The 25,774-nt window shown below is 61.8% G+C and overlaps 3 protein-coding genes across 7 annotated transcripts; 2 read left to right on the forward strand and 1 right to left on the reverse strand.

Annotated features, from left to right (window-relative positions):
- Positions 1-258: 258 nt before the first annotated feature.
- Positions 259-2,611, reverse strand: ARL16 (ADP ribosylation factor like GTPase 16). 3 transcript variants are annotated; one of them, XM_003997309.6, is made up of 5 exons: positions 2,519-2,611; positions 2,302-2,360; positions 1,711-1,824; positions 1,021-1,136; positions 259-855 (listed from the first exon to the last, which is right to left on the reverse strand). In XM_003997309.6, the coding sequence occupies exons 1-5, from the start codon at positions 2,577-2,579 to the stop codon at positions 663-665; spliced, it is 543 nt and encodes a 180-aa protein (XP_003997358.1). In that variant the 5' UTR covers positions 2,580-2,611; the 3' UTR covers positions 259-662. The 3 variants fall into 3 exon arrangements, with proteins under 3 accessions (XP_003997358.1, XP_044900355.1, XP_019673939.1); XM_045044420.1 differs by lacking the exon at positions 2,302-2,360 and having other exon boundaries at positions 2,539-2,557; XM_019818380.3 differs by lacking the exon at positions 2,519-2,611 and having other exon boundaries at positions 2,175-2,438.
- Positions 2,612-2,765: 154 nt separating this feature from the next.
- On the forward strand, positions 2,766-17,200 carry HGS (hepatocyte growth factor-regulated tyrosine kinase substrate). 3 transcript variants are annotated; one of them, XM_003997269.6, is made up of 22 exons: positions 2,766-2,913; positions 4,373-4,457; positions 4,779-4,854; positions 5,245-5,337; positions 7,003-7,126; positions 8,386-8,438; positions 8,848-8,916; positions 9,622-9,746; positions 10,625-10,703; positions 10,839-10,937; positions 11,062-11,163; positions 11,767-11,805; positions 11,890-12,033; positions 12,126-12,185; positions 12,711-12,921; positions 13,290-13,462; positions 13,551-13,691; positions 13,802-13,979; positions 15,531-15,664; positions 15,740-15,859; positions 16,052-16,141; positions 16,529-17,200. In XM_003997269.6, exons 1-22 carry the CDS (start codon positions 2,877-2,879, stop codon positions 16,637-16,639), a joined length of 2,343 nt encoding a protein of 780 aa, XP_003997318.4. In that variant the 5' UTR covers positions 2,766-2,876; the 3' UTR covers positions 16,640-17,200. The 3 variants fall into 3 exon arrangements, with proteins under 3 accessions (XP_003997318.4, XP_044900353.1, XP_023100074.2); XM_045044418.1 differs by having other exon boundaries at positions 7,009-7,126; XM_023244306.2 differs by lacking the exons at positions 2,766-2,913; positions 4,373-4,457; positions 4,779-4,854; positions 5,245-5,337 and adding an exon at positions 6,030-6,180.
- A 1,389-nt stretch (positions 17,201-18,589) lies between these two features.
- On the forward strand, positions 18,590-22,372 carry MRPL12 (mitochondrial ribosomal protein L12). Its single transcript, XM_003997270.5, has 5 exons — positions 18,590-18,757; positions 19,381-19,567; positions 19,726-19,809; positions 21,712-21,846; positions 21,975-22,372. The coding sequence occupies exons 1-5, from the start codon at positions 18,684-18,686 to the stop codon at positions 22,089-22,091; spliced, it is 597 nt and encodes a 198-aa protein (XP_003997319.1). The 5' UTR covers positions 18,590-18,683; the 3' UTR covers positions 22,092-22,372.
- The last annotated feature ends 3,402 nt before the right edge of the window (positions 22,373-25,774 follow it).

Genomic DNA, 25,774 nt, shown 5'->3' on the forward strand with positions numbered 1-25,774 from the left:
GACCGATTTCAGCTTTGGCCTCCAGAACTGTCAGCACAAATTTTTGTTTTAAGCCACCAGGTTTGGGCTAATTTGTTACGGAGGCTCTAGGACACGAATACACCAGTAGGTGTCCCCCCTCCCCCCCCACGTGAGCTCCCTCAGCTGAGCACAGCACCCCCTGTGCTCTAGCAGGGCCGCTCCCACTCGCACCGACCCGCGGGAGCCCCGTGCCCTCCTCGGGGCGATGTGCGTTTGCTGAACGAATGGAGACACTACTCTTGTCCTGACTCCAGGCTCGGTTCTTCCTAAGATGACGGCCTCACACAACGGAGGCCACATTGTCGGCATGTGGGAAACTCCACAGGTACGGCTTTGTGCCACAGTCCCCAGAGCAAGTCTGCTCCCAGGCGGTGCAAACACCGTCAGGAAAGTAGAGCTGCTTTCCCAGCGGGCGGGAAGCACATCCCAGGATAGCGGCAGGACACGCAGCCGCCCGCAAGCCTGTCCTCCTCTCCCAGCCCTGGGGACGATCTTTTCGTTCAGAGGCCAGTTACCCATCACCGCCACTCAGGACAGGAGCCCATCTCCTAGGCTCACGTCGGGTCGTCCTGTCCCTGATGAGAACAGATCGCCAGAGGCCAAGCGGTGCCATTCTCTGCCTCCTCCCCAGAGCCGGCCGGTCACGGTTCTCCTCCTGGCAGTCGCCTGTCAGTTCTGTGGGTGTCCTGGAGCCAGCGCAGCACCTCCGATAAGCCAGTGCCCTTCTGGGCGCTGATTTCGGCCGTGGTGATGTTCTGCTTGGCACAGGCAATGATGTCTGGGAGCCTGATCAATGACTTCATCTCGTCTACGGTCATGTAACAGGGCAGATCGCTAGGGCAAAAGAAGCGCCCCGTCACGGCGGGCTGCCACAAGTGCATCCCAAACCCCACGGTACCCCCCCACCCCCCAAGCCACGAGCCACCGTCCCGGCTCCACCCCAAGGGAGCTCCTCCCAGGACTCGCGGCCGTGCTCTCCTCCACGAAGACAGACCGTACATCTTATTGAAGAGAATCAAGACGGATGCTTCTGCGAGTTGTTCTGCAGAAAGGAGGCCCAGGAGTTGCACACAGGACGCGGACAGCTGAGTGGGGTTAGCGGCGTCCATCATGAACTGGGGAGGAAGAAAACAGAGATGGGACCACCCCGTGATGGAGACAGTCCTTCCCAAATCCCCTCCCTGGGGCAGCAAGACCTGGCTCAGGAAGAACAAAAGGACTTTTAAACAAAGGATTTGGGGGGACAGCAGAAGTTAGGGGAAATGACTTTCATGAGAGCGACCTGATATCATTTGCTTTCACCTACGTGGAAGTCCCTCTACTCACGTGGTCATCAGTTCTTCCAGGAAGGGTCCTGGAATCTGGGGCACAGGCCTTGCCAGGATGGGACAGACCCAAGAGATGTGGGATTCAAACACAAACATAAAAACACACCCAGAGGATCAAGGCAGAGAGCAAGCGCCAGTTACTGGCAGAGAATAAACGCTCCCCTCAGCAAACCTTGCGTGAGCTTTTATGTCCGCTCTGAAGCAGAAGCATTTAGGGATCAAGCTATTCGGAAAAGGAAGCAACTCGAAGTTCGGTCATGTTTCCTTGCCTTCGCGTAATTGCTCAGGAACCCAAACTTCAGCCTATGCAGAGTGAGGTCCAGCACCAGACAACGCTTAAGTGCAAAGGATTACGACCTACCAGGAGAGAGTGGCAATTTCCAAAGTAGCTGGACCAGATGGGGCCCATGCACCCCCCCAGCTCCCGGATGGTAATCTTTCTCTGGACGACGATGTCAGTAAGGTTGGTGCCCACCTGTGGAAAAACTCGAGCTGCACAAAGGACACAAGCACTTTCCCATTGGGAACTCCTGGCTAGCAGCTCTCTACACTGTGATCCAAACCCCAAAACGTCCCTTGTCAAGGGCTTAGCCCCTAAAACACAGTCCTACGTAAGGAAGACTAAACTGGGTTCCAACGCCCTAACCCTCAGAGCGGACTGTGGCCGCAGCACCCACACCCATCGGGGGATTCGCCCTCCGAGGCGACCAGAAAAAGCAGTCTCAAGAGTGGTGAGGGGTGGGCGGCTCTGGGCCTCTGTCCCGCACCCACTTCCCCTGCAGCTGTGTCCCCAGGAGGCAGTCTCCTTCCCAAGACACCCCTCACCTCCTGAGGGTTGGGTCTAACACAGGGACCGGCCGGACTCCAGCATCCGCTTAGAACAGCCCAAAGCACTTTGCAAACCGCGAAGGGTACCCCCTTCTCGTAGCCCCGCGAGAGGGCGGGTGCCTACCGTGGGGCGCGTCGGAGGAGCATCGCCCAGGTCGCCCTTCCCATTCCCGGAGCTCAGCTGTGCGCGCGGTCAAGGATCCCCAGAGCCAGGCAGGGAAGGCGGGCGGCAGCCGGACCCCGCCCGGGGAAACCCCCCCGTCCCGGCGCCCCCAGCCCCGCCCCCCCCTGGGAGCACCCCACCCCCCACTCCCGGGCCCTCGCCCGACGCGGAAGGATAGTCTGCAGCCTTTTCACCAACAGCGTTTTCCCGACACCCGAGGCTCCCAGGAGAAGACACATCGCGTCCCCCGACTCCACCCGGCACCCGTAGCCCGCGCAAGTCCCGCCCTCCACCCCGCTTTCATTGGCTAGGCCTCACGTCCAAGTTCTTCATTGGTTCGCGGCGCTCACGACCTGGTGCAGCCCAATCGGCGCACAGCCTCTGGGGCGAGCCGAAAAGGCCGCCTCCTCGCCGCTCGCGGCCCGGCCGGCGCCGCGCGCGTGCGCGCGCCCGGGGAAAAGGCGGAAGCGGAAGTCGGGGGCGCGCCGGTTCGCAGCGGGGAGCGCAGCGGCGTCGGGTCGGGGTCCTGGGGCGCCATGGGGCGCGGCAGCGGCACCTTCGAGCGTCTCCTAGGTAACGTGTCCCCAGCCCCCCGCGGCTCGGCCCGCGTCCTGGGAGCTGAGCCGGGAGGCGGCCGCCGAGCCCCCGGGGTGGGTGGGCGCGCCCGCGCTTTGGGGACCGGGCAGTCCCGGGTGCTGGGCGCGGGCTCCGACTCGAGTAGGTGAGGGTCCGCGGGGGAGACCGGGCCCGCGCCCGCGGCGACTGCGCTCGGGGCTCTGCTCCTGGGCCGGGAGCGGGCCGGTCCCGGGGAAACAAGCATCTGACTGAGCGGGCCACAAGTCCTGAGTCACGGAAACGGGTGACCTGGTCACATAGACCCGCTCCCCCAAAAAACCTAGGTTGCATGGGGTTTGAGGCTGCCCCAAACATTGGGCTCCAAAGGGTGGAACCAGTAGTGTCTTCACTGGGACCTGCCACGCTCTTATGAGCGCTGCTTCCCTGGGGAACCAGGCCGGCGCTGTCTGTCCCCACTGGGCTCCCGGAAGGCCGCGGTGGTTTAGGAAGGCGGGTTTTCTGTTTGCCGGAGGTGGAGCTGATCCTTTGGGAGCCTCCTGGAGGTCACGAGTTTTAGCAAAGAAAATGAATGTTTAGGGACGTGTCCTCTTCTGCCCCCAGTGAGACTGCGTTGCGTGGGCTCTGTTTGGGGCCAGTGCTCCCTGTGCTCCGGTGGTCAGTCTGAGCCTGTCACGCTTTCCCCTTGAATACGGTTTTGGAGAAGACCTCAGATGAGGCACCTTCCTTGTTCTGAGCACACGCAGCTGAGCAGTGGCTCAGCCCCCCAGAGATCAACCCCGAAGTTACTGCCAGACCAGTACTGCGAGTGGGTGCACCTTGTTAGATCACCTGTGTGTCCCCGGGAGGAGAGCCAGCAGGGCTGGAGGACAGAGCATGTGTGTCTGCCTGAGGCAACTGTGATGTGGAGAGTGTGGAGGTATCATTCGGAGAGTACTTCTTCCGGGTCAGTCCTGTCCTCATCCCACGAAACACTTGGCATCTTCTCCAGCCTCGCCCTTGCTGGGATCTCATCAACTAGGCTAAACTTGGGGGAGAACCAGGGACTCTGCGGGATGAGGTGGCCGAGTGTAGTGTTGAACTCTGCCTGGCTCTGCCCCAGCGAGCCGTGTGACCTCACTTCTCGGCTTCCTTGTTTTTGTCGGTAAAGAGGATGGAAACAGGACCTTGCTGGCGAGGCTGTGTGAGAATTCAGCATTTGCATAAAGCCTTTGAAACGGCATTTGGTCCACAAGTGCATAACCGGTGTTCCGTATCGTTATTTTTTAAGCGGTTTGTCCTTTCTCTGAGGACAGTGCTGTCATCATCAGGTGGCAAGAGGATTTTCATGTGCCTTTCCATTCAGTCCAAATGTTTTAAATGGGAAGGAGACGGTCTCTCCTCCCTGTTGCGGAGCTCTGGGGCCACCTAGGGCATCAGACGAATGCCGAGCCCCAGTAATGATGCGTTTTTGCTTTAGACAAAGCTACCAGCCAGCTTCTGCTGGAGACCGACTGGGAATCCATCCTCCAGATCTGTGACCTCATCCGCCAGGGGGACACACAGTAAGTGAGGCGGGCCTGTGCCGCCCAGAAGCGAGGGGGCGGCACCATGGCGCGCTCGGGGTTGCTTGGTGCCCTCTGATGCGCCAAGATCCGTGCCCTCATGGGAGCAGGTCCCGAGGTGGAGAAGTAAATGGTCTCCACACTGGGAGTTTTGGGATCTGGGGACAACGAAAGGGCTTTCTCTGTATGGTCTGGAGGCGTGTGATTCCCTTACCGTTTGCTTGGGGGTTTTGAGGACCAGAGGGCGGGTGGGCTCTCTTCACGTTAGCTTCTGAGGTGGTTCGTTTTTCTATTTGTTTTACCAACGTCCTTTTCTTTCAGAGCAAAATACGCAGTGAGTTCTATCAAAAAGAAAGTCAACGACAAGAATCCCCACGTGGCCTTGTATGCCCTCGAGGTAACTAGCACTGCCCCCCCCCCCCAACCCCGCGCTCTGGCCACCTCAAGAGTCCCCACCCCGGTGTCCGTGTCAGGAAGGCAGAGACGAGTTGAGTCTGGGGCCTTGCCCACCTGCCTGGGGAACGAGGGAGATACGAGCAACCTGATAGAGGTCATGCCTCCGCTCTCCCACCTGCAGCCGGCTGACTTAGGGCCCAGAGATGGACTCTAGTCTCTGTCCCTGGTAGTAAAAAATGGAATCAGAAGGGGCGCACGTAGCAGCGGTTGCTGCCCGACCCAGAACTGCCACGTGGATCCCTCGACAGGCTGGTTTGCCCGAGGGGCCTGTCCAAGAGGGGCGTCCCACCCTGACCGGTGACTTGGCCCGTCCCTTCCTCGGGTCCCGCAGGTCATGGAGTCTGTGGTGAAGAACTGTGGCCAGACGGTCCACGATGAGGTGGCCAACAAGCAGACTATGGAGGAGCTGAAGGAGCTGTTGAAGGTGGGCTCTTGGAAGGGACAGACGGTTCTAGACTGTGGGGAGTGCAGTGGCCCCGAGGCCGGGCTCTTCTGGGTCTTTGCCGGCACTTGGGGCAGAGCAGTGCCGGGCGGAGCAGAGGACAGGAAGGTGAGCACCTCAGCCTCAGGAATCCCAGCTGGGTGAGGTCGGGGTGTCACCAGAAGTGAGCCAGGCTGCTGCGTCTGGGGACACAGAGGAGACCCTGCCGTTCCTAGGGGAAAGGCTTCCCAGGGGCTGGGCTCAGAGCCTCACTGGGTGGTGGGGAAGGAGCTGTGTGTGCGTGAGTAGCTGTGGGCAGGGTGTGCGGGTGGAGGCCTGCGGGGAGCCCCGAAGCGTGGGCGGGGGGGGGGGCTGTCCCACGCGCAGAGCCAGGATTCTGAGCAGGGAGGCACGTGAGTCTGACGTGTTCGTGGAGGGAGAGCTGGGGGAGACGGCATACCGGGGACACCTTGGGGAGTGGGTTTCACACTCTCTGTTCTTAGGGGAGGGACGGTCCTCCAGAGTCCCTAGAGAGAGTGTCCTGCACAGGCCACCGCCCAGCTGCAGGGATTGTGATGTGGGTGGTGACAACATGAGGTTGGGTGATACAGAGCAGGTGGTGCGGCCATTCTTTGAGGTGAAAGGGCATTTCGCAGGGGTGAGGCCACCTGGGGGCGGCCAAGGAGCCCAGCCCCATATACCGGCTCTGTCACCACTGGTGGGCGGGGCCGCCGCTTCCCGGCCCGGGTGGGCACCCGTGGGCTCACGTGGCCAAGAGCCCATCTGGGGCCTGAGGTGGGCTCCGACTGGTGACCCAGGCAATCCTTAGGGTGGCCTGGCTACAAGGTCAGAAGGGCTAGCCCTGCCCCTCGTGCTATCGTGGCCACGTCCCATGTGCCACACGTGGCTTGTGCCTGTTAAACCCGTTTTGTAGAGGGAGGGTAACCGTAAGAAAAAGGGCTCCGCTCACTGGATGCAGGTTACGGGAGAGAACCGGAGGCCTCGTGCGTGAGTCTAGTTGGCATCTCCAGGAAGCAGCTTACTCGCCCTGCTGTCTTCCTGAGCGTCCCCGAGAGAGCTCTGGAGATGTGACTGGCTGTGCTGGAACCTGGTGGAAATGGCGGCTGTGCACGCGGGGAGGTTCCTGGAGCGGCCGGCCCCCGCCCACACAGGCTGGCTGTGACCAGAGGAGAGGCAGCTGGCCGCGCGCGTGTCCGCGGACTCAACGCAGTCCTGCCCGGCTCTGCCTGTTGCGGCCTGGCATTTGCTGGAGCCACAGGGGGTTACAGACTGAGGGGCCTCTGGGCTTGGTTAGGGCGCCTTGGGGTAGGGCAAGAGGAGGCAGGGTAGTGGATCTGGGGAGCTGGGCTTCAGGGAGGCCCCAGCTTTTTCTAGGGGACTGAGGACAAGTTCGGTCCTGTGTGGGTAGATGGCTGTGATGGGCTTGTCCTCGGGGCCGGGCTTCACAGAGGAGCATCGGGCCTGGGGAGTGGGTCCGTGCGTGGCCCCTGTGTCCCACGCAGGCCCTCCCCCCCACACACACCCCTGCCGGCCCGTGCGCTCAGAGTGGCGCGGTCTCCCTGCCACTTCCTCGCAAGGCACCTCTCTGCTGTTCCCATTTCTCACGGCCCTCCTCGTTCTCTGTTCTCCTTTCTCTTTTCTCTGCAGAGGCAGGTGGAGGTAAATGTCCGAAACAAGATTCTGTATCTGATCCAGGCCTGGGCGCATGCTTTCCGGAATGAGCCCAAGTACAAGGTGGTCCAGGACACGTACCAGATCATGAAGGTGGAAGGTGAGCTGGGCGGGGTCTGTCAGGTCCCAGGCTCGGGACACAGCCTCTAGGAGCTGAGGGGCCGCTCTGCACCAGGCCATCCCAAGGAAGGCTGTGTGCACCGTGTGCGGGGCAGGGGACGGCATCGTGCTGCGTGATCGGTGGCGGGAGCGTGAGGTGGTATCGCCGTGGGGCAACCCGACACCCCCTGGGTGAGGCAGACGACACACGAGTGAAGGGTTAGTGAAGGAGCCAATTCCCGAGCGTCAGGTCCTAGGAAGGAAGTAAAGCCTGGGAACCCTGCCTCTAAACCCTGGTGCTGGTTTAGCCCGAGGGCTGGAGAGCGCCTGGGGAGCAGGCAGCTCGCACACCAGACCTGAACACGAGAACGGGCAGTGAGAAGGGCTGGGCCCTGGAATCCCACAGAGGATTCCGTTCCGAGGCCCTGGAGCCACGGCAGGCCGGTGCGAAGGCATGGGAGGTGCCAGCCCGCAGGAGAGCTCAGGCAGAGCTGGTCCCAGAAGGGCTTTAAGCTGGGCCGTGACAGCTGAGGTTCCTCCCTGCCGCCACGTTGGCGGTGCCGAGCTGGTGGGGTCTGGCAAGGGCTGGGCCACCATGGCTGAGCGGGTGTGTCCCCCACCTGTGCAGAGTCCTCTGGCCCTGAAAATGAGGCCTGGGGCAGGGGCAGGGTCTGGTGGCTACGGGTGGGTAGGAACCTGTGGAGAACCTGTGACAAGGGTCCTGCCCGTGTTGGTGAGTTGGCCTCAGGCCCGCAGTCCCTGGACCTCAGACCTGGGATGGTGGGTATATGCTCACGTTCACTTTGCTGAGGAGAGCATCCGCAGCTCGAATTCTCGAGGGATCTGCGTCTCAGAAAAGCTTGGGAACTGGTTTTAAGAATCCTGAGAGGTACAGGGGGCTGGAGCGTGGGGCCAGGAGCCAGATGGGAGGTACAGGGAGGATCCATGAGGCCCTGGTGTGGTGGGAGTGCGGCCAGGCTCCATGCCGCAGCCCCGGAATGGCGCGGCCTTGGGGGAGCCACCCCGGGTACCGGGCAGGCCCACTCGTGCACCCAGGCGCACTCACCTGGTGCCGGGTCGCTGCTCTCTGCTCCCAGGGGCTCTAGGCCTCCTTTTGTAGGTCTGTTTGGGGAGGCGGAGGCCAAGAGTTAGAACGTGGCTCCTAAAGGTCTCGGGGCAGACGGGGTGAGGACAGGTGAGGCGGTCAGGGTCTCGCGTGCCAGGGTAGCACCGGCGGTGACCGCGGGCTCTTCTCCCCAGGACACGTGTTCCCGGAGTTTAAGGAGAGCGATGCCATGTTTGCTGCAGAGAGAGTGAGTTCACCGGTGGGTGGGTGCTGGGCATCTGGGAGTTAGGCTGCTTTGAGGGAGCCGAAGGGAAGCCCGGGGGCCCGGCTTGTTGGGAACCTTGGTGGGGGAGCTGCCGTCTCCACGAGAACGTGCCGCTGGGTCTCGTCAGGCTGGGGTCGGAAGGTCGTTCGAGGTGCCTGTGGCTGGCGGGCTCGCGTAGTTAAGACCCGCCGTTGTGTCGCTGCGGCCTGCAGGGAGCCTGGCTGCCACGTGCTTAGAGCGGACAGGGTGTCCTGGAGCGGCCTCCCTCCTCGCGTCTGCGGACTTGGCCCCCAGCCCCTGCGCTCTCTGGGGTCTCCCCCCATTTGTGGGGAGTGGGCATGTCGGCAGGGAAGGCGGGGGCCACGTGACCCTGACTCTGCCTGTCCCCCAGGCCCCCGATTGGGTGGATGCCGAAGAGTGCCACCGCTGCCGGGTGCAGTTCGGGGTGGTGACCCGCAAGGTGAGCGTGCCCCCCCGGGGCAGCCCCCAGACCACCCGCTGTTGCCGTGAGGCCGCTGCACCCACTCGAGGTCCTTTCCCTCTTGGCTGTGACCTCATGGTGCGGGGGGGAGGGGGGGCAAGTCCATCCCCAGCCGTGCGGTCATCGTGGTCACCGAGGGGTCCTGAGTCTGATGGCCTGTGCTGTCGGAGGAAGCTTGGGCGAGGCTGCGTCCCCCAGGGGACAAGAATGCCGTGGGCTTGGGGCCGCGGGAGGCTCGGGCGTGTGTTTCCCGGGCCTGCTGCGCCCTTAGCTGCACCTCACGGCCGACAGCCTGTGCGCTCCAGCCCCCCGGCTGCAGCCTCCCTTCCTGTTGAGGCACAGATGGCAATGGTGCAGGCTGGGGCCGGGGGCGGGGGGGGGGGTCTCAGCTGACGCCCCGGATCTACTGTCCCGCAAGTACTCATCCCCGAGCACAACTCACGCGTGGGTTTTTTTAATTGGACTTCTTCTCCCACAACAGTGGCTGCAGTCGGGAGCCTGGAAGCGTGCTGCTTCCCGAGGGTCTTTGTGGCCACTCAGGCCTGCCTTCTGCCCGCTCTTGGCCCAGCTCCCACCCGGGGAGGCCCGGCCGGGGGCACTCAGCAGCAGGCGGAGGTGGGCAGGGTGGGCGCGAGAGGGCAGCGGCCCGGCGGCGGGCCGCGCCCTGACCCGCCCCGTTCACAGCACCACTGCCGGGCGTGCGGCCAGATCTTCTGCGGCAAGTGCTCCTCTAAGTCCTCCACCATCCCCAAGTTCGGCATCGAGAAGGAGGTGCGCGTGTGCGAGCCCTGCTACGAGCAGCTGAACAAGTGAGTCCCCGCCGGCTGCCCCGAGGGCCTCGTGTGCTCCGGGTCCTGGCTGTCCAGGAGGGGGGCCGGCACGCACCCAGGCTCTCAGAGCTGCCAGCCGGGTGCTAGGGTTTGTGTGCTTCTTAACTTTTTAGCTTGGACGTAAAACTTAGGGAAAAGACGCAGGGGCGGTAAGCAGACGCCATGTGGTGTGGCCTCCTCCCGGCTCCCTCAGTGTTGAGGCCGCCACGTTGGCATAATTGCACGGTCCCCCTTCCCCACCCACCTGCGTGTTCACGCACACCGTGTCCGTTCTGGATCTCTGCGAGCGAGCCGCGGGTAGCCCCCCGCCCCCCTGTACCCCAAGCCCCGTGTGTTTCCCTAGAAGTGCGCGCTCTCCTGGGAGCACAGCACAGTTGTCACACCGGGCCACGTGACATCAGCACGGGGCCAACACCTACTTTGCGCTCCCATTCTGGTTCCACTGCGTCCCTGTCAGGTCCATCCAGGTCCGTGGCACATGACAGGTGGCCGTCCCACCTCCTCGGCTGCCTTAGAGTCTGGTTCTGTGCTCCTGGTTCCGTCCCGGGAGTGAGGCTTCGTCCCTCTCGGTGTGACCCGTCTGGAGGCCCGTGCTGTCCATCCTCCGGCGTCTGCGATGGTGTCTGCAGGCCGCTCCCCTGAAAACTTCCTTTCCCACGTGTGAACCTCATTTTCAGGAGAGGGGGCTGGGGCTTAGGCCTGTGACTTGCCCAGGGTCCCACATCCCAGAGGCGACAGCTGGTTTGAGGGACCGGCTTTTCTCTAGAGCATGGCCTGTGGCACTTCTGTCGTCATTCTGTGGGGATGCTGGGGGCTGGGGTGAGGTGCTCGGCCACCCAACGTTCTCTCGCCTCCAGGAAAGCAGAAGGAAAGGCGTCGTCCACAGCGGAGCTGCCCCCAGAGTACCTGACCAGCCCCCTGTCCCAGCAGTCCCAGGTACTCCTGGCCCCAGACCCCGCTCACCGGCCTGTCTGTCCCCAGCTGCCCCCAGAGTACCTGACCGGCCCCCTGTCCCAGCAGTCCCAGGTACTCCTGGCCCCGGGCCCCGCTCACCGGCCTGTCTGTCCCCAGCTGCCCCCCAAGCGGGACGAGACGGCCCTGCAAGAGGAGGAGGAGTTGCAGCTGGCCCTGGCCCTGTCTCAGTCAGAGGCTGAGGAGAAGGAGAGGATGGTGAGCCGAGGGAGGCTCCCCCGGTTCGGGGGCACCGGGGGAGAACGTCCCTAGACGTTTGGGGAGGGCCGAGGAGTGTGGAGGCTTAGTCCGCCTGCGCCCTGACGCTTCCCTGCTCCTGCAGAGACAGAAGTCTGCCTACGCCGCTGCCACATACCCCAAAGCAGAACCCGCGCCCGTGGCCTCGTCGGCGCCCCCTGCCAGCAGCCTGTACTCCTCGCCAGTGGTGAGCCCGTCCCAGGCCGGGCCGCGGTTCTGTGCCGGGGTGGGGGGGGAGGCAGACTGGAGGGCTGCCCCAGAAAAGACAGCGCCTGATGGGGTGGGTGAAGGTCGAGGTCCGGGCTGGCCCTCCCTGGCCTTCCTGCCCCTGGCCGGGGTCCCCTGTGGGGGAGAGGACATGGGAAGGCTGGAGGCATCCCCCCCCCCCCGCCCCCGCCCCGAGCAAGAGGAGATGGGTGAACCCTGGGGTCAAGAGGGGTCTGCCTTTTTCTGGCTTTAGTTTCCTCTGTAAATAGGGGGTGGGTGGCAGGTGGAGCGGAAGATTTAGGAAGTCATCGTGGGCTCTGTGGGGCTGCACGAGCAGGGGGGCCAGCTGGCCAAGGGCCTAAGGAGACCCTGCACCTGCCATTGGGCCGTTACAGTGTGGTTTCTGGGAAGTGGCGTGGGGGTACCACACCCAGAGCCCCGGGGGCCCGTCAGACAGACTGGCCGGTGCTCAGTGCCCACTGTCACGGCCGTGGCATCCCAGCATCCTGAGCGATGGCCTGGGAGGAGCTGGGTGAGTGTTCGAGCCCGTGGGTCACTGCTGATCTGGCCTGTGTCTCCCTAGACCTCGTCGGCGCCTCTGGCTGAGGACATCGACCCTGAGGTGAGGGGGCGAGGGTGCCTCTGCGCGTGGTGCTTTCCCCTGCAGCTCCCTGGCCCTCGGGAGTGACCTCTGTTGCCCGTGCAGCTTGCCCGGTACCTCAACCGGAACTACTGGGAGAAGAAGCAGGAGGAGTCCCGGAAGAGCCCCACGCCGTCTGCCCCCGCGCCCCTGACGGAGCCGGCTGCCCCGCCCGCGGAGGGGCACACAGTCCCTGCCAGTGCACTGGAGGTGAGCTGCTCTCGGCACTCCAGGCCCACGGTCCTGGGGGGGCGGCGCCTGGGATAGGCCGGACGCCCCTCTCACCCTCTGGCCTCTTCCAGACGCCCCTCCCGGAGACAGACTCTCAGCCTGTGGCCCCCTCCAGCGGCCCCTTTGGCGAGGTAAGCCGTGGCCCCCTCTGAGGGCCCCATTACGGGCACTACTCCTGGTGGGGCCAGGGCCCTGCCCACAGTGACCTCCCGGAGGTGAGCTGTTCCAGCCGAGAACTCCATGGAACCCCTGCGCACCAGCTGGCTCTTGGCCACCTGCTGCCTGGCGTGGGTCAGAATATTGTAGGGCAGCCCAGAACCACCCGGATGAATCTTTGTTTGCCGTGTCCTGGGGCTTGGGGGCTCTGTGGGCCATTGACTAAGAGACCAAGGCCTCTTCAAGGGAATCAGGCCACCTTGAAGGGTTCCGAGCCAGGCCGCCCAAGCTCGGCCAGCTCCGTCCCGGCCGACACGGAGCCCAGTGCAGGAGGCGCTCCTGGGGCTCCTTGGGGCTCAGCGGCACCATTGGGAGGATCGAGTCAGATGCACAGCAGGGTCGGAGCGTAGCGCCTGGAGTGGCGGGTCCTGTCTGGGGGCCCTGGAGGGCACGGGGAGGGGCGGGGACGCTCAGCAAGGTCCCACGTGTGTCCCGAGCAGCAATTCCAGAACGGGGAGTCGGAGGAGAGCCACGCGCAGTTTCTGAAGGCCCTGCAGAACGCCGTCACCACCTTCGTCAACCGCATGAAGAGCAACCACGTGCGCGGCCGCAGCATCACCAACGACTCGGCCGTGCTGTCCCTGTTCCAGTCCATCAACAGCATGCACCCTCAGCTGCTGGAACTGCTCAACCAGCTGGACGAGCGCAGGCGTAGGTGCCGCGGCGCACGGGGGACCTTCCGTGGCGGCCTCGCTGCGCCCCTCGGGGCAGTGCCGGCCCGATCACCGCGGGCGCGGCAAAGGTTTTTAGGGTGGGGGCGGGGCCGGGCCGCGGGCAACTCGGGGAAGTGCCCCCAGCGGTGGGAAGTACCCCGCTGAGCATAGGGCAGTCCGCCCAAGGAGGAATCCCACCCCCGGCCCTGCCCCTGAGGAGCCCACACCCTGGCCGTGCCCTGTCGCCAAGCCCTTGGCTGGGCAGAGGCAGGCCCGGTGGCCATTGTCCAGAGTGGGAGCCCAGCCCCGGGCGGCCAGCGCTTCCCACCCACTCCAAGGGCTCCCGGCTCCGCCCTCTCCCCACAGTATACTACGAGGGGCTGCAGGACAAGCTGGCGCAGATCCGCGATGCCCGGGGGGCCCTCAGCGCCCTGCGGGAAGAGCACCGGGAGAAGCTTCGCCGGGCAGCTGAGGAAGCCGAGCGCCAGCGCCAGATACAGCTGGCCCAGAAGCTGGAGATCATGCGGCAGAAAAAGCAGGTGCGGCGGTCGGCCCCAGGGCGGGGGGGGACGGGGAGGGGGGCGCCCAGGTTGCGGGCAGCCCTGACCCCTGCCTCGTGGCCCGCAGGAATACCTGGAGGTACAGCGGCAGCTGGCCATCCAGCGCCTGCAGGAGCAGGAGAAGGAGCGCCAGATGCGCCTGGAGCAGCAGAAGCAGACCATCCAGATGCGGGCCCAGATGCCCGCCTTCTCCCTGCCCTACGCCCAGGCACGCCCCCCCCCCCCCCCCCCCCCCCCGCTGGGCCTACCCCTAGCCGGGGACGCCCGCGACCAAGTACTGCCCTGACCGCCCTGACCGTGGTCTCTCTCTGTCTGCAGCTCCAGGCCATGCCCGCGGCCGGGGGCGTGCTCTACCAGCCCTCCGGCCCAACCAGCTTCCCAGGCACCTTCAGCCCAGCAGGCTCGGTGGAGGGCTCCCCCATGCACACCGTGTACATGAGCCAGCCGGCGCCCGCCGCCGGCAGCCCCTACCCCGGCATGCCCGGGGCCGGAGCAGGTAACAGGGCGGGCACCTCCGATGAGCCCCAGACCACCAGCTTGTCCTTCTTCGTTCTGGAGTAATTTTGGATTTACAGGAAAGTGGAAACAGCACCGAGAGCTTTCCAGGTTTTCCCCACGTTAACGTTTCGTTACGTTTGTGCTCTCTTTTCATACGGGCACGTGTGCTCTCTCCTGAACCTCTTAGGGTAAGGGGCAGGCACGATGCCCTTTGCTCCTCGTGGTCTCGGCGTGCATGTCCTAAAACCAGGTCACTCCCTCACGGCCTGGGCACGGATGCCACGCTAGGAGCCCCTGAGGCCGTGGTGTGACGTCCTTCGTAGCCGGGTTCAGCTCTCACACATCCCTTTGTGCCAGTAGGAACCCCACGGTTGTTGTCTTTACTCGTTCTGTTTCTTTTTGTCCCTAACCTAGAATGTTCCTACTCTGTGTTTCATGACACGGACTTCTCAAAGAGCCCTGGCCCATGTCTCAGTGGGTTTTGTCTGGTCTCGGTCAGCGTGACGGCCCGTGGCTGTGTTTGGGCCAGTCATCAGGGGGGCTACAGTGTTCAGCAGGAAGGCACAGCCGGCCGCTGGCCACGTGGTGCGTGGGCCGTCTGTTGGGTGTCCTCCCTGGAGGGAACGGTTTTCCCGTAACCAACAAGACCCTGGCGAGGGGATAAGACGCCTACATCCTTGTTCTTCTGCAGGTTTTAGCTCGTGGTTTTAATGTTTTTTGCTAGTCTTGTCTGAGTTTATCATGACATTTGCCAAACGGTGACTTTATCTCGTTCCTCCTTTTGATCAGAGGTCTGTTCAAAATAAGGCACTTTTTCTTCTCTCCTGTTTACTTTTTCATCAGGCAGACCTATTTTATTCAAATTTCACTGTGTTTGGACGCTCAGATGGTCACAGGGTTTCCTGTGGCCCCAGGAAACCCCTTCGGCTGCTCCATTTCCTGAAATGTAGCTCCCGTCCAGCGAGCCCCTGGTCCTGATAGCGGAGGCTCTTTGGCAACCCGGGCCCAGGTGCGCTCAGCGCAGGGGACCGCCGGGACGTGTAGACGCACACGCGCGGTTTATCTTCCGGCAGGCAAAGCTTCAGTGATACCGCACGGGACTCCCTCCCCTTCCCACGCCTCTCGCTCCTGCCTCTCGTCCACTCCACATGTGCTGTTTTGTCCGTTCCTGGGATACACACAAAGTGGCTCCGGGAACGCCAGCCCGAGCCACTGGGGACAGGCGCTTGCTGACAGGTTCACTAGGTCTGTGGTCCTCTCGGCCGAGGACACAGGGTCCGGACGCTGAGTTTCCGAAGGCCCGAGGGCTCATTTTCACCAACTTCACGTGTCCTCCTGTCACTGTCAGTACAGTTTGGTTCATCTCTTCTGATTTCGTTCTGTTTTAGAACTCCTCTCCTATTCTCGTTGATTTTGTTGCTTTTCTTTTTGGGAGAACGTGAAACACGAACTCGCTCCCAAAAGTCACGACAAAAAGGGAGACTCCGAAGTGCTGCCCCTCCCCACCCCCCACCCTGTAGGACAGCCAGCTTGCTCCTCTCCCCCGCAGATCCCGGCATGGTGAGCGCCTACATGTACCCAGCAGGAGCCGCCGGTGCGCAGGCGGCCCCCCAGGGCCCGGCCGGACCCACCGCCAGCCCAGCCTACTCCTCCTATCAGCCCACCCCCACGCAGGGCTATCAGGTAGGCAGGTGGGGCCGCTCCCTCTCCCGGGGAGAGGACCCCAGCCTTTGTCACATCACGCCCTTCCCTCCACAGAACGTGGCCTCCCAGGCCCCACAGAGCCTCCCAGCCATCTCCCAGCCTCCACAGTCCGGTGCCATGGGTTACATGGGGAGCCAGTCAGTGTCCATGGGCTACCAGCCGTACAGCATGCAGGTGAGAGACTGTGAGGCGTCCACACGGAAAAGACGCCAGGGGAGCACTGGGCAGGGCAGGCCATCCTGCTCAACACCCCTTCCCCACCGTTAGGGTCCCCTAGCTGGTGGGCGTTTGGTTTTTCAGGTCAGAAACGCCCCCCCTTTATTGTCGGCAGGACTCCTTAATGTGAGTTTCGCTTCATTTTCACAGAACCTCATGAACACCCTTCCCAGCCAGGACACACCGATGCCGCCCCCACAGCAGCCCTACATCTCAGGGCAGCAGCCCATGTACCAGCAGGTGAGCCTCTCCCAAGGCTGCCGGCGAGGCTCAGGACGCTGAGGGTGGTCGGGCTGCCCTGGGGAGGACAGACAGTGCAGGCCAGGACTGGTTCTCAGCAGCGAGGACATCAACACACACCGCACGCCCACCACGGCACCCACAGATATCCACGCTATGCACGTTTCCTTAAAAGTTCGAGGCCAAGTCAGCTCAACTCCACAGACGTTGGTTGGGAACGCGTGGGGTCTATGCTGGGGCAGGAAGAGAACCGGGAACCGGCCACACGCTGGGAGGAGGGAGTGGGGCGGGGGCCTCACTGGGGCTGAGACCAGGGCAGAGCATTCTATAGAACAGCCAGTAGAGGGTGGGAAGGCGGGGCCAATGGTTCCTGTGTGTCCCCTCCAGATGGCGCCCTCGGGGGGACCCCCCCAGCAGCCGCCCCCCGTGGCCCAGCAGCCGCCGGCACAGGGCCCTCCGGCACAGGGCAGCGAAGCCCAGCTCATCTCCTTTGACTGATCCCCAGCTGGGAGCTGGCCATCCAGAACAACACTACGGTTCTCTGAAACCCCTGCCTCCGTCTCTAACTAGCGTCGTCCTGCCTTGCTCTCCTCTTACCGCCATGTAGTGTCCCTGCTACAGGCAGGGGGTGGCCCTTCCCCCTGGCCCCTTCCCCCTTTCTGTCCTCTTCTGCTGACTCCTCGTGCTCCAGGCCCTACCCTCGTCCCCATCTCCCTGAGTTGGGTCTCTGACCTCTTTCCCCAGGGCCAAGCCTCAGAGGGTGGGAGGGAAGGACCTTCTCTGAGAGGGAGCCCCCAGCCCAGTGTGTCAGGTCCTGTGAGGGCTGCTGGAGTGGGGCCCTTCTGTCCCATGCAGCCTGTGCCCTCCCATCTGCACCGTGAGCCTGTGCAGCCTGTGGTCTGACTAGTGTGCGTGCCCCCCAGCGGTCAGCAGGCACTCCCGGCCCTCACGGGAAGGTGGGGGTTCGTCTCCAGCTTCTCTGCTTTTGAGCTGCCATCTCATCCAGTGCCCTGAGTAGACGGAATGGAACACTGAAAATAAAACGTCTTTCAACAAGTATTGGAGTGTCTGTTCAGAAAGAAGGTGGTAGGCAGCCGGCCCAGGTCCGGGCAGGGGCGTGTGGGCACGTGTCCGTAGGCCAGCCTGTCCTCCAAGCCTGGCACAGCTCCACAGGCAGTTGCCAGGGGTGGATACTCTCTGGCAGCAGCTGCAGATCTGCTCCCGCCCTGAAAACTGGGCGCCATCGAGCTGTGCCCTTGGGGACCCAGCAGCAGCCCTCTCCACCCTGCTCTGCTCTGCCCTGCCCAGACTCCTCCAAGACTTGCAAAGCCCAAGGATCTGGTCTGATTCTACACCAGTCGTAGTCTGGAAGAAAATATTTTAAGAATGTAAACTCACAGCCCTTTGCGTCTAGAGTTCAAAACATTTCACACCTTAAATACCAAGTCTCTTAGATGACCCGGCATTAGCTCTTCTGAGAAAGAATGGACTAGTTTAATAGGCAGAGAGGTGATCTGAGTGCAGGTCAAAAGCAGGGCCAGGAGAGCAAAACGTGGAGGCAGAGGATGGCTCTGCTTTCGTGATCTAAAGTGCGGTTCCATGCCTGGCTCTTGGAAAATGAGCTGGAAGAGGAGAGACCCAGGGCCCTCAGGGCAGGTGTTGGCTGAGCGGGGTGGAGCTAGAGGTCTAGGCAGAAGAGCAGGTGCGGAATGTCTGGGAGCTGGCTAGAAAGGCAGCTGGAGACAAAGCCAGGTGTACGGCTGGCCCTCCCGTCCAGGGCTCCATCCCTCGACCCTTCAGAGCTCAATCACAACCCTTGGCAACGCTGTAAGGGGAGAGCCCCCAACTCAGCTGCCGAGGCGCTCCCGAGGCTACGGGAACCGCGCGGGCGGGAAAGGCAAACCTTCAGAAGGAGGAGGAAACCAAGGAAAAGACTGCCCAGAGGGCAGCGGGGGCTCCCCGCACTAGGTGGCTCCTGGCTGCGGGCAGCCAAGGCCCCCAGCACGGACCTGCGGAGAAAGGACACCTGGGATCCCCGTGCCCGCCCTGCGGCGGCGGAAATTCGTTGTCAGCCGCCGCGAGGCTTCCCCAGGTTCTCCCTGGCCGGGCTGCCCGGGGGCCGGGACCGCCTCCCCGAATCGGCCGGAGCCTGGCTCCAAGCGTCGGCCTTTTCTGGCCTTGATTCCCCCAGCGAGTAGAGGGCCCTCAACCGGTCACCGTCCAGCCCCAGGGCCCCGGCCGCCACCAACGACCCTCTACGCCTGCGCGGTTCGCCGCCTAGAGGGTAATCTCGGGAAGCGAGCGCGAGGTGCGGCTAGAGCGTCCTCTCCTACTCGTTTGCCCGGCGGCTTCGTCGGCTAGAGCGTCAGTCCCCAACCTTTCGCCCGTCGGGCCCGCGCGGCTAGAGCGCCCTAGCGCAGCTCGTATGCTCGGCGGCCTCGGCGGCTAGAGCGTCCTCACTCAGCTCGTATGCTCGGCGGCCCTGGCGGCTAGAGCGTCCTCCTCCTGGGGAGCCGCGTGTGACCTTCCCGCCCGCGGACCGATGCTGCCGGCGGCCGCTCGCCCCTTTTGGGGGCCGTGTCTCAGACGTCAGGGCGCTGCGCTCCGTCTCGCCAGGTACCACGGTCCGCCGAGGGCTGGCGGGGCGGCAGGGTCGGGGCCCTGGGCCGGCAACTGAGGGTGCAAGTTGGGGGCGGTGTCCGCGTGCGGCGGGCGGGATGCCACCCCCGACTCCGTGGGGCCCGGAGGCGGTGCAGGTCGCGGGGGTCCCCACTTGCCGGCCCCCTAACCACGCGTGCTGCGCAGAGTGCTAGGGGTGGTCCCAGATGACCTTGCTCAGGTCCCTGCCACTCTGCGGGCCTCAGTTTCCCCTGCAGGCCTAGTGACGTTGGAGGTCTTCCATCGGTGGGCCCGGCATTGTGCCGTCCGAGGGCCCCAGGTTCTGAAGGCCTTAGTGTAGCAAAATGCCGTCAGGTTACTGCCCTGCTCCCGTGGGTTGATAGAGAGTTTTCCGACATGGAAACTTAACGGTGTGGGTAGTCTGTCTGCAGATAATTGCGTGCATTTCTACGGCTCTTTGAAGTGCTTAAGGTAGCTGGGAAATCCCCTTATTCGCGTGGACCCTGGAATCTGAGAACCCTGGGTTGGGACCTAGGAGCTAGAACTGCGCTCTTAACATCAACCTGTATGGTCTGTGTCACTGGCCTGTGCCAGGCTGACAGCTTTGTTTGGGGGGCTAGGCAACAGGTGCCCCGTGTCTGCGCTGTGCGGCTGATGAGATGCAGCAGCCCTCGAATGGGGGAGGCCCTCGCCGGCGCACCCCTGGATAACGCCCCCAAGGAGTATCCCCCCAAGATCCAGCAGCTGGTCCAGGACATCGCCAGCCTCACGCTCTTGGAGATCTCAGATCTCAACGAGCTTCTGAAGGTACCACAGGCCCTGGCCTGTGTCTTGTTCCTGGTGTATTTGGGGTGTGTAGTAAATTGCCCAGAGTGTGCCCTCTGAATGTGAGGATCCTGCCAGGCTGTGTGTTTATCTTGGGTGTGATGGGCAGCTACTGAGATTGCTCTCTCCCCTCCCTGCAGAAAACCCTGAAGATCCAGGATGTTGGACTCATGCCAATGGGTGGCACAGTGCCTGGTGCTGCCCCTGCTGCAGCAGCCCCAGAGGTGAGCCCAGGCCAGGGTCCTGTGCAGAAAGGCTCCCGTCTTGCCTCATGTCACATGGCCCGACGCCCAGATTTCTCTCATTGTCCCTTGTCTTGGCCCTGCATCAGTCAGCGCGTCCTTCAGACCTGTGTGTGCTGGCTGTGGGCTCCCCTGCGGCCCTGCCAAGGGTGTGCAGGTCCCTGCCCGCATGGAGACCACGTTTTCGCGGGGGGGATTGACAATGAGTCAAAGGAGAAGAAAATTTTTGTTGAATAGCAGGACTTGAACTTAAGTGCTATGAGAAAAAAGTAGGGAAGAAGCTGAGGGGAGAGGAGGGTTATGATGTCAAGAAAGGCCCTAAAGCCGAGGAGATGTGAGGATACAGGAGGCAAGCTGCAAGGGGGCTGCACGCGAGAGAGCCATGGGGGCATGTCAGGGGCTGGAGCGGCGAGGTGGGGAGGCACTGGACAGGCTGGGGTCTCTGTAAGGAAACCAGCAGACTTGAAGCCACATGTGAATTTGTTTTTTGTTTTCTAGGTTTTTTTGGTTTGGTAGGGCCTGTTGCAATTTTTACAAAAAGTTTCGAAGTTCTATCTGCAACTGCAGATAATGCCCTGTGTATCTGTCTCCAGTCTCAATAATTAGTAAGGTTTTGATATTTAATTCATTTGTCCTTTGAAGCTTAAGGCAAATTTCTTTTTTTTTTTTTTTGCTTTTTTTTTTTTCTTAACGTTTATTTATTTTGAGAGACAGAGACAGCACAAGTAGGGGAGGGGCAGAGAGAGAGGGAGACACAGGATCTGAAGCAGGCTCCAGGCTCTGAGCTGTCAGCACAGAGCCCGACGTGAGGCTCAAACCCACAAACCATGAGATCGTGATCTGAACCGAAGTCAGACACTTAACTGACTGAGCCACCTAGGTGCCCCTCAGGGCACATTTCTGATCTGTCCTTCTTGGTGCGCTCCAGCCCACTTCTCTAAGAACGCAGGTACTGACGTAGCCAGGAGCCGTTTGTACAACAAATGTAATTAGCAGTGGTTTTTATCTCAGTCTACTTAGATTTAGCTAATGGTCCCAGACTTTATAACAGTTGGTTTACCCAAATCTATATGAGGTCTGTGAATTGCATTTGGTCATTGGGTGTCTGAGGTCTGGATCACTGTCCTCGGTCTCCTTTCCCTGGCCATCCATCCCCTACCAAGGAGACCAGGTCAGGGGTCCCGTAGAGTGCCCTCCCGGGGCCATATGTGTCTGTGGCTCCCCTGGCATCACATCCACTCCCCCACCTGCCACGAAGTGGTAGCTTTACAGACTCATCATGTTCAGCCTGAACGTTTGGGACAAGGAGAGAGAATTACTCTGAAGTCTGTCATCTAAACTGGGACACCTTGGGGGACGAAGGAACACTGTTAATAATAGGGCAGGTGCAAAGCAGGACAGCCCCAGGCTGCCGGGCCGCGTGCCCCCTGCTCTCCGCGGTGCTGTATCTTCACATGTGGTGGGAGGGGCTCTGTCAACCCCAGTCCTCCACTGGTCACCTGGGGACGGCGCAGCTGCAAATGTGTCCATGTGATTTGGGGCTCGCCCGAGGATGGGCCGAGCACTGTTGGTGTCACCCTGACCGGCCACAAGTGACCGTTTTTAAGGGACGAGGGAACCTGAGCGGGGTCGGGGTGGGGGGAGGTGGTTTCAGAACCGCCTCCGGAGAGATGGCAAGGTTTCCAGCGACGGAGCAGGTGTCGCTGAGGAGCACATGAGGGAGGGGCCCCGGCGCTGGCGAGGCGGACCGGTTTGTCCTGAGCCCAGCTGCCCGGCGCGGCCTCCCGCTGGAATTGCGGGCCTTGCTGTGCCATCTTGGCGACTTTGGGGCCACAGGACCGAATGTGCCTGCTTTACCCCATCCTTTCTCTCTCCCTCTCCCAGGAGGCAGAAGAAGACATCCCCAGACAGAAAGAGCGGACGCATTTCACCGTCCGCCTGACAGAGGCAAAGCCTGTGGACAAAGTGAGGCTGATCAAAGAAATCAAGAACTACATCCAGGGCATAAACCTCGTCCAGGTGAGCTCTGCGCTGCACAGCCCTTTGGCTGTTGCCGCTAACGTGCTAATGGTACTCAGACCGGCCCCTCCTACGGCAGGTTTTTTGGGGGCAACATGGGCCCCATTTCTGACTTTGCTCTCTGGCAGGCAAAGAAGCTGGTGGAGTCCCTGCCCCAGGAGATCAAAGCCAATGTCTCCAAGGCCGAGGCGGAGAAGATCAAGGCAGCCCTGGAGGCGGTGGGCGGCACCGTGGTTCTAGAATAGGCCAGCTCTGAGGACTGGTGGACTGGGGTCCCTGGGACCTGACCTGGGGGAGGCCCCCTCCTGCTCCAGCCCTGGCATCCGGGACCCGTGGTGGGAGCGGCTTCAGGGCAGAGCTCTGGCACTGGCTCTGCCATCTCTGCTCCGGGACAGACAAGGGACATGCTGAGACGGTGGGGGGGCAGCTCCTGTGTGAGCACCGGGGAGATGAACTCTGGAACATACCAGAGGCAACACGCGCCCCCTGGTGGCCACTGAGAAAAATACATTGTTCGGGCGCCGTGTGTGCAGTGGTGTGTCTGGGTCAGCGGCCAGTGGGCGGTGCAGGCTGGCTTGGAGCTCCTGCCCGCCAGGGAGGCCGCCCGGGGTGGCAGGGCTCGCTCCCTGCGGGGCACGTGGGGGTCGGCCAGCATTCCTTGTGTCTTCTCTGTGCAGGGGCCTGACCTCGGAGGTCCGGCAGCAGCGCACGGAGTGGGGGACGGGGGGGTTGGGGCAGCACCCAGCTTGCCTGAGTGGTGGCAGCTGCCGCGAGGCTGATGTCAGATCGTGACCTGGGAGGTGGGCGTGGGGCACCAGTGCTGGTCTTCGGCAGGAAGCGTAGCACTGGCCTACAGACAGGCAGGAGGTGAGGCGTGTACCTGAGAACGGCCAGCCCCCGTGTCCCCTCCCTGGCCATGCTGGAAGAGTGGTCTGCAAGGACAGGGCTGCGGGCCCAGAAGGAGATGTTGCATCTGGGAGTGCCGGGCTCTGGGTACCCTGAGGACAGGTCTGGGGAGCTGGCATGTGCCCAGGTGGGCATGCCCAGCACCCGGATGCCACCTGTGGGCCCTCCCAGAGAACCCTGCTGGACCTCCTTGTAAGAAGGCTGCTCCCTGACCCAGAGACCCCACCGGCCAAACCTGTGGCCCGCACAGTCCCAGGGAGTTAATGATTCACCATCAGCAGGTCTCTGGGCGTGCCTTCCCTCAGCAGAGGTGACTCCTGGGCCACCTGAGGCGGGTATGACCGGTTGGGTATCCTGCTGGCCCAACTGCCCTTCCCAGGGGAAGGGAGGATCTAAAGTCAGGGATAGCCTTCAGCCTCAGCCTCGCACTGGTGGCCCGAGTCTGTGTGTGCTCTGAGCCCCTTTGTCTTTCCAAGGGACTTGTGGGTGATGATTAGGACTCTCCTCCCCTCCCCTCTTCCTGGGATGATGACACCCTCGCTGCGTCCTGGACGTGCTGGGGCTGACTGCTCAAAAGCGCAGTTGACCGTGTGCCTCAGGCCATACTCATTTTGCTTCCCTGATGCTGAGTGTCACCTGGTGCCCCCCACCTGACCTTACAGTCCCTCATGGTCCTGCCCCCACCCCACCCACCCCACCCCAGCTGTGGTCTCCACCTGCTGTGGTGCAGTTGGCCAAGTGTCTCAGACCTGGCAGTAGATGGGGTGTGCCCTGGGTCCCCGGAGGCCACTTGGCCTTGGCCCGTGGGCTCGACACCAGGAGGTAGGTCTACGCATCCTGCGTTGGCTTGATGTTACTAGCACAGAACCTTGCGAGGTCCCGTCAGATCCTGGTAGGAATCCGCGTACTGCGTCTTCGTCCAGGCTGGTGAAATGGTCACAGAGGACCTGGCAGGGGGAGATCTGAAGCTGACCCCTGGCTCCTGCCCGTTCCAGGAACCCTGGTGTCCACCTGGCCCCCGCGTGGTGCCATCCTAGCTCCCTAAGTGCCATGCAGGAGCGCTCAGGAACGGACGTCCTCCAGAGGCGTGGCCGGCAGCCTTGTTCTCGAGACCTCACCTGACCTCTGCATCTCAGAGCCCCTTGGATTTATGCAGAAGTCTTCATGACCCATTTGAGAACTTGGCTGGGGATCTTTTTGAGTCCCCCCTGACCTGCAGCTTGCAAAGTCCCACCTTTTTCCTTTTTTGGTTGCCAAATGATCCTTCACGGAAGTATTTTCCTTCGTAGTTCTTAGCTAGTGGGGCATCCCACTGCGCCGCTGTCGATGTCCTCTGTGGTGCCCTGAGGGTGGTAGCCATTGGTGTTGCAGCCCACAGACCGGGCCATCCCCAGGAGGTCTTTAATGGTTCCAGAGAGTTCTCTGGCTAAAGATCAGTGGCGCATCTGTCAGGCAACGTTGACACTCTCATCAAAAGCGACATTGCCGCTGTGCTTAGTATTTTTCTGCTTCTTTCTGTCTCCGCGGTTCCTTGAGGGCTTTGATGAGCAGGACAGAGGTGGAAGGTACCACTTCAATCTGGGCCTGTCCCGAATGGTCAGTTTCACTGTAACCCCCAGACCCTTCCAGTCACTGGCTGCCTTGGCGATGTCATCACCAACCTACCTTGGAGACAGGCCAGTAGGGCTGAGCTTCGGGGCCAGGGCGGATGTAGCCCCGACTCCCCCACTGGTGCGCCTCAGGTCCACGAGTTTGATTTCGTCTTGTTCGGGGTGGAACTTAGGCGGAAGGGTGGAGGCGGCCGCTGCCGGAGGAACTCGGACTGGGGACTGCTGAAGACAGTAGCACCTTCGCGCCCCTGAGCAGAAAGCCAAAAGCTAGACCCCTTATTTCTTAAGAGGGCACCCCACACTCCACGCACTTACCATTTTCCAGGATTCCTCCGCACTTCTGGGGCTTCTCCCGTTCTAGGCGGGGCTTCGCGGATCGCTCGTGCTGTGTCTCATGTTCTGGGAGGCCCACCATCTGTACACAGCAAGCGCTGGCCCCTTGGCCCCTCACCTTCTGGGCTGCCAGCTCCATGCCACTGACGTGTTTGCTTAGTCAGGAGATGATAACACTGCCCTCGGGTGATCCAGGATTCCAACCTCTCAATGTATCCTGAATGAGACCGGTGCAGGGGCAGGTTTTGTGCTGGCCTGGGTCTCAGAGAGGGAGCGGGCTCAAAGGTGCTCCTACTTCCCATAGGACCGTGGACAAGGAGGCCCCTTCTCTGCAGCCTACCAGTTCCATCTGGTAGCCCTGTTTTTTTTTTTTTTTAAACAAAGGGCCAGCTCAGCTGTGAAAGCCATCTCGCTGTTCGGTCACACATTTTCACATTTCCTTACGGAGCTGTGTCTCTCATCCTCTCTGGTTTCTTTTCTTTCTTTCTCTTTGATGGAATTGTTTCTCCTGATTTAATTGTCAGATTGTAATAAACAATCTGTTTGTTTATTACAAACAGATTGTATAGAAATACAATTGAATTTTTGTTTAAGTAAGCTCTATGCGCAACGTGGGGCTTGAACTCACGACCCTGAGATCAAGAGTCACATGCTCTTCCGCCTGAGCCAGCCAGGCGCCCCCTCTCTGGTTTCTTCTGGAGAACTGCTGTGACCCTTCCAACCCTTCCCTTCCGGCTCCGGGTCCCACTGGCCTGTGTTTTCATCCAGATGCAGCTCCCGTCTCTCCCCCTCCCCCCCCTTAAGAAAAAGCCGGATGTCTGTGTGGCCAACGCTCCCTCCACCTCCCCAGTCCACAGCATTTCTGGGCTATTCACTTCCCCAGATGATGACCTCAGGGTCAGAAGCCTCCTAGCCTTCTGGAGGGCAGTCTCCTTAGTCTTCAGGTGGCCACTTGAAGCAAATAGGTTTGCTGGCCCATCTTACGTCTCTGACACAGCGAGATAACTGCTGGGCGCTCAGAGGCCAGCTGGACTTGTTATTCAGGGTTCTCAGCAGGTGCGGAGAACCCCTGGGTCCAT

The sequence above is a fragment of the Felis catus genome, chromosome E1 (genome assembly GCF_018350175.1).
Source record: "Felis catus isolate Fca126 chromosome E1, F.catus_Fca126_mat1.0, whole genome shotgun sequence".
Taxonomy (NCBI): Eukaryota; Metazoa; Chordata; class Mammalia; order Carnivora; family Felidae; genus Felis; species Felis catus.

Coding starts and splice junctions, on each gene's coding strand:
- ARL16 (XM_003997309.6), bottom strand. CDS start 2,579: ATGTGTCTTCTCCTGGGAGCCTCGGGTGTCGGGAAAACGCTGTTGGTG. Junction 1,825..2,301: donor CTCCTCCGACGCGCCCCACG/GTAGGCACCCGC, acceptor GTTTTTCCACAG/GTGGGCACCAACCTTACTGA. Junction 1,137..1,710: donor GAAATTGCCACTCTCTCCTG/GTAGGTCGTAAT, acceptor CTTCCTCCCCAG/TTCATGATGGACGCCGCTAA.
- HGS (XM_003997269.6), top strand. CDS start 2,877: ATGGGGCGCGGCAGCGGCACCTTCGAGCGTCTCCTAG. Junction 8,439..8,847: donor CCATGTTTGCTGCAGAGAGA/GTGAGTTCACCG, acceptor CCTGTCCCCCAG/GCCCCCGATTGGGTGGATGC. Junction 10,704..10,838: donor CCCTGTCCCAGCAGTCCCAG/GTACTCCTGGCC, acceptor GTCTGTCCCCAG/CTGCCCCCCAAGCGGGACGA.
- MRPL12 (XM_003997270.5), top strand. CDS start 18,684: ATGCTGCCGGCGGCCGCTCGCCCCTTTTGGGGGCCGTGTCTCAGACGT. Junction 19,810..21,711: donor CTGCTGCAGCAGCCCCAGAG/GTGAGCCCAGGC, acceptor TCCCTCTCCCAG/GAGGCAGAAGAAGACATCCC. Junction 21,847..21,974: donor AGGGCATAAACCTCGTCCAG/GTGAGCTCTGCG, acceptor GCTCTCTGGCAG/GCAAAGAAGCTGGTGGAGTC.